The following is a 4,825-nucleotide window of genomic DNA, read 5'->3' as shown; positions in this document are numbered from 1 at the left end:
CAAATGCTTGCAATGCAGTTATACAGAAGCCAGGTAAGGCACAGGCCCCTCTCAGCTCTGCAGCGCTGTCCTCGGGGATGCATCAGCACTTGGCGCCACCGGGCCGGCCCTAAATCTATATATTTTTTAAAAATAGTAATTTTGAGGCCTCACATCTTATGCAGGGTCACTCTCTGAAACCTCTCCAATGTGAGCGTTTGATCTGAGTACCATGATAACAGCCCTCAGAAGTACTGTTTGAACAGGACAGGGCAGTGACTACTTGCAGAATGACGGCGCAGACTAAGCTGACAGCACTCAGCTGGGATGAGGACTGAGATGTGGTGACGCCAAGTGCTGATGCATCCCCGAGGACAGCGCTGCAGAGCTGAGAGGGGCCTGTGCCTTACCTGGCTTCTGTATAACTGCATTGCAAGCATTTGCAATTTCTTCTCTCTTTGCTTCATCTGGATATTGATTCTCATTGAAGTAACTGGAGAGGCAACCGACAAAGATACAAAGTTTTTACTTTTTTTAAAGGGCTCTCCTTAAAACACTAACTCATTGAAAAGTAAGCTCTCCTTTAAGATGTGACATTCGACAGTCGAGTCCAGGTTGTCCAGGAAAATTTTCTGCAAGGATAGAAATGGCCTCTTCTAACAGTGGCCGCTACACACACATAGTTATTGAGCACCTGAAATGAGGCTGATGTAAGGAATGGAATTCTAATTTTATTTAACTAAATTTAAACAGCTACATGTGACTGGTGGCCATTGTATGGGATAGCAAAGGTCTACAAACTGCTGTGCTTCATTAAAAGATGCCATTGATATAAAAAGTTATTTTTGATATGTATGACTAAAGTCACAGACTTACGTTATTGAGGAACTGGTGACAATATGACTTTTTCTTGGTTATATTGTTTGTGGTAACAAAAATTGGAAATCACCCAATTGTCCATCAAAAGGAGAATGGCAGAGCAAATTATGCGACATCTATATTTATACACAGCTATTTAAAAATGACCAGGAAAAAAATAAGTTAGAGCTCTGTCCACTGACCTGGAGGGATGTTTATGACACGCTCCTAAATGAGAAAAACAATCTGCACAATGCCATGCATATGAAAATCCCATTATAGAATTAAAAAATTCCTGTCCATGTGTACTAAGTTTGCATGAATGAAAGCTGGAAGAGTACATGTCGGGCTGTAAATACTGATTACTCATTGTGGGGGAAAGGGCTTAGTGTGAGATTTAAATATTTTATTTTTCTTTGCATTTTTCGTATGTGATAAAAGTATATACTGCATTATTTTGCACAGTAGAACTTTAAAAAGTTAGGTTTGCATTTAAATATTTTATTTTTCTTTGCATTTTTCATATGTGATAAAAGTATATACTGCATTATTTTGCACAGTAGAACTTTAAAAAGTTAGGTTTGCTGAACCCATCCTTAGAATGATCAGACCTGTGAGACTGTGGGAATAGAATGCTTATTAGTGCTACTTTCTCTGTCATCTATGAGTTTAGAAAAAAAAAAAAAAAAGAATTTTCACACTAGAATCTAGAAACTTAACATCAGGAAACGATCCCTTGTCAAATTCCAGTACCCACTGTTTCTTCAGGGGCTTCCCCCACCCTATAACCCAGCCTTTCCTGTCCCCTCACCAGTCCTGTTCGCACTGGTGCAAATGCCCTCCTTCTGTGAATAAGTGCTGGAGGGAGACAGGCCCCACACGCCTCCGAATGCCCCATCCTCTCGCCAGCCTTCTCCTCCAGAGTGCAGACCCTTGCTGCAGTCCCACCTTGCTGTGGTCGCCCACATCTCACCACCTCTTCTTTACTGAAACGTTAAGTCATGGAACTGTACCCTCTCTCCATGTTGACAACCACCCTCCACCACGACCTCCTGCTTTAGCCCACGGTTTGAGCCTCTCCTCCTGCATGATCTCCTGCTATTATTTTGGGGGCTCCAGGTTCATCCTGAAGGTTTCTCCCAGTCACAAGCCTCTTAACTGCCCTACTTCCTCATTTCTGATGGCCTCTCTTTGCTCCACTTCTGCTATTTTCTTGGGCAAGACACTGTGAATTAGCTCATGTACCAGCAACACAGGCACCACTTGGAAGCTTGTTAGAAAGACAGAATCTCAGACCTCACCTCAGACTTACTAAATCAGAATCTGAAATTTAACAATATTCTCCAGCTGAATGCACAGTAACATCTGACATGTACTGGATTAGTTCATTCACTCAAAAGAGCACAACAAAAGGCAGACATAAGCACTTAACATGTGCTTAGCACCATGAGTAAAGAATAGAATTAGACAGTTTCTGACTTCAAGGAGGTCACAATCTACTGGAGAAAGAAATATAAATGAATATCCTGTGGTAAAATGCCACAGGACGCATGGACAGAGTATAAGGGGACACAGATGAAGGTATGCTCAATGTTGCTGGCAGGAGCCAGGCAAGATGTCGCAGAGGAGCCACCTGAACTAGGTCTTGAGGATGGGTAGGTGGCTACAATGCAGAGAAGAGGAGGAAGAGCATTTCATACAAAAGAGAATAGCATGCCTCAAGGCAAAAAGGTAGATAAAAGTCTTGAGGACCCTACGCACAGAGAAGAGTTGGGTGTGGTTAGAACATGGGGTTCACACAAAGAGATGACAGGAAGGTAGGATGGGGCCAGCTTGTGATGAGCCCTGTCCTGTAAGAAGTCTTTATCATGAAATGCATGGGGGAGCCTGGCAGCCATACAGAGATATACTCCCATCTGTGCTTTAGAAAGAACACGTCTTCATCCTCAAGCCTCAACCCTCAGAACTCCACCTCTGTGATCTTAAATTTTGAAATTCCCAAATCAACTTTCTTACTTACTCCTCTTCAAAAGATTTGTTCTTCGCCTTCTTTATACTTTCCAATCCTTAACCCCCTGTCCTCCACCAATTAAAAGAAAAAAAAAATCTCCATTTATCCATCACTCCTCTTCTGAATTCACCTCTCATTTCTTACCCTGAACTCCACAGCAAGCCAAACGCTATCCCTTAGGAGAAACTTAGATTATTTGGCTTTTCTGTCCTTCTGCTGTACCTGTCCGGCCAGTCTCCCACCCTTTGTTCTCTTCCATCCTTCTCTCCAGGTAACAAGTGCTCCTGGACAAGTCATAAAATAGTGCCAGCTAGTTTCTTTAATAATCCATGCTTTGCAACGTTAACTGGGCTCCTCATTTCTTTTTTCTTTTTTTATTGAAACATAATTGATTATACATATCTGTGGGGTACAGCATTGAATATCAATACCTGTGTGCAATATGTAATGCCCCCAAATCAGGATAATTAGTACATTCAACATTACACAATGTAATCATTTTTTTGTTGGGCCACCTCATTTCTGATGGCAATTGTTTTAGTCCTGTCTAACCAACCATCTTTCATGCCCCACTTACCTGAAACCATTTCACTCTTAAGTCCCGAGTTCTCAAACCCACCACTGTCACTCTTTCTGCAGATGACCTTGCCTTCTCTTTTCCAAGATGGAGGTTACTCAATATGAGTTTGCTAAATATGTCAGCCTCTCAGCTTCTAAACTTCTCTGGGCCAGTACTCAATCATTTCTTTAACTCGAGGCAGGGGAAGACGCACTCCTTCACCTCCTCTTCAAGGTCAACTTCTCCACTTTGTCTTTGATTTCACCCCCTCTTTCATTTCTTAACTCTCTTTCTTGCACATCCCATCTCTTCCCTGTGCCCATGCAATGACCTTATATTACTGATTTTATGATGCACATTTCTTCATTATTGTGATCTCCAAAATCATAATGTATTTAATAATTGGTGTAGTCTTAAAATTAATTGGGGTGTTTTTCCTCCCCTACTGGCAGCTAAAATCAGGTGTGTCTAACAATCAAGGCCTCCTAAGAGTTGATGGAACATGGTAGCTGCTAAGACCTACAGGTCCCATTTGAGTAAGAGCTCTAAGGCCAGTACACCTCATGATAACTCTTCATCCAAATGCCTGCAAAGCCTGTGACTGACACTCTACCCCCTCCAATGTCTGATTGATGTTCCTAAGGCACATCTCTAGGTAGCCACTATCCTGCTCAAAAATTTTCAAAAGTTTATCATAAAGGTGTTCATTCTTCCCCGAAACCACCTTTGCATCTCTATTGGCTGCCACTCCCGTGCGAGCATGCAACAGTCTGGAAAAATGGAATCATCTTGTGAACTCCTCGCATCTCTGTGCCTTTCTCCGGCCAGCACATCTGCTTTTTGCCTCCCTCCCCCCACAATGCAAATCTTGTCTGTCTGTCAGGGTATAGCTCAATTATCGCCTCTTGGCCAATCAAAAGTGGTTTTTGTTTACCCTATGACTCCTATAGCACTTCCTCTCTTGCTCTCTTCCACCTCTTTCACCTTTATAGTTATCACCTACATCTCTCTCCTACTGCACTGAAAACGACCTGAGGCCAGGTCGTAAGTTAGATTCATCTTCACAGGCACTCCTCAATGATGACAGTGTTGACAAGTCAATAATGATGAAGTCACCACCCACCCAGTGTGGGGGCCTCCAAAAGAAATTGGTATCACAGTACATGAACTGTTGACAAGAAGGAGTACAGAGGTACAGCAATGCAGGCCTCGAAGGATACATAACAAAGTATTAGAAAAGATTACCTCTGGGGAGTGAGAATGCTGGGGTGGGGAAAATAGGGAAATGTTGGTGGCAGTTAAGATTGATTTTCACATTCTGCTTTATATGTTTCTCTGCTGAATTTCTGAAATGAACATATGCTATTTCCATAAGTTTCTTTTACTAATAGAACTTTGGGGAAACACTGAAATAATTA

General features: G+C 42.2%; 1 protein-coding gene across 1 annotated transcript in view; it reads right to left on the bottom strand.

Moving 5' to 3' along the window:
* LOC103591207 (homeobox-containing protein 1) overlaps positions 1-4,825 on the bottom strand; it is a gene marked incomplete at its 5' end in the record, with an annotated part of 58,870 nt that overhangs the window by 7,969 nt on the left and 46,076 nt on the right. Inside the window, one exon of the mRNA XM_008573607.1 lies at positions 390-472. Within this exon, the coding sequence (XP_008571829.1) occupies positions 390-472 (83 nt within the window). The remainder of the gene's footprint in view (positions 1-389; positions 473-4,825) is intronic.

This window comes from Galeopterus variegatus, unplaced genomic scaffold (genome assembly GCF_000696425.1).
Source record: "Galeopterus variegatus unplaced genomic scaffold, G_variegatus-3.0.2 Scaffold939, whole genome shotgun sequence".
Taxonomy (NCBI): Eukaryota; Metazoa; Chordata; class Mammalia; order Dermoptera; family Cynocephalidae; genus Galeopterus; species Galeopterus variegatus.
The sequence above is the reverse complement of the archived record's forward strand: the minus strand, read 5'-3'. Positions and strand labels throughout refer to the sequence as shown.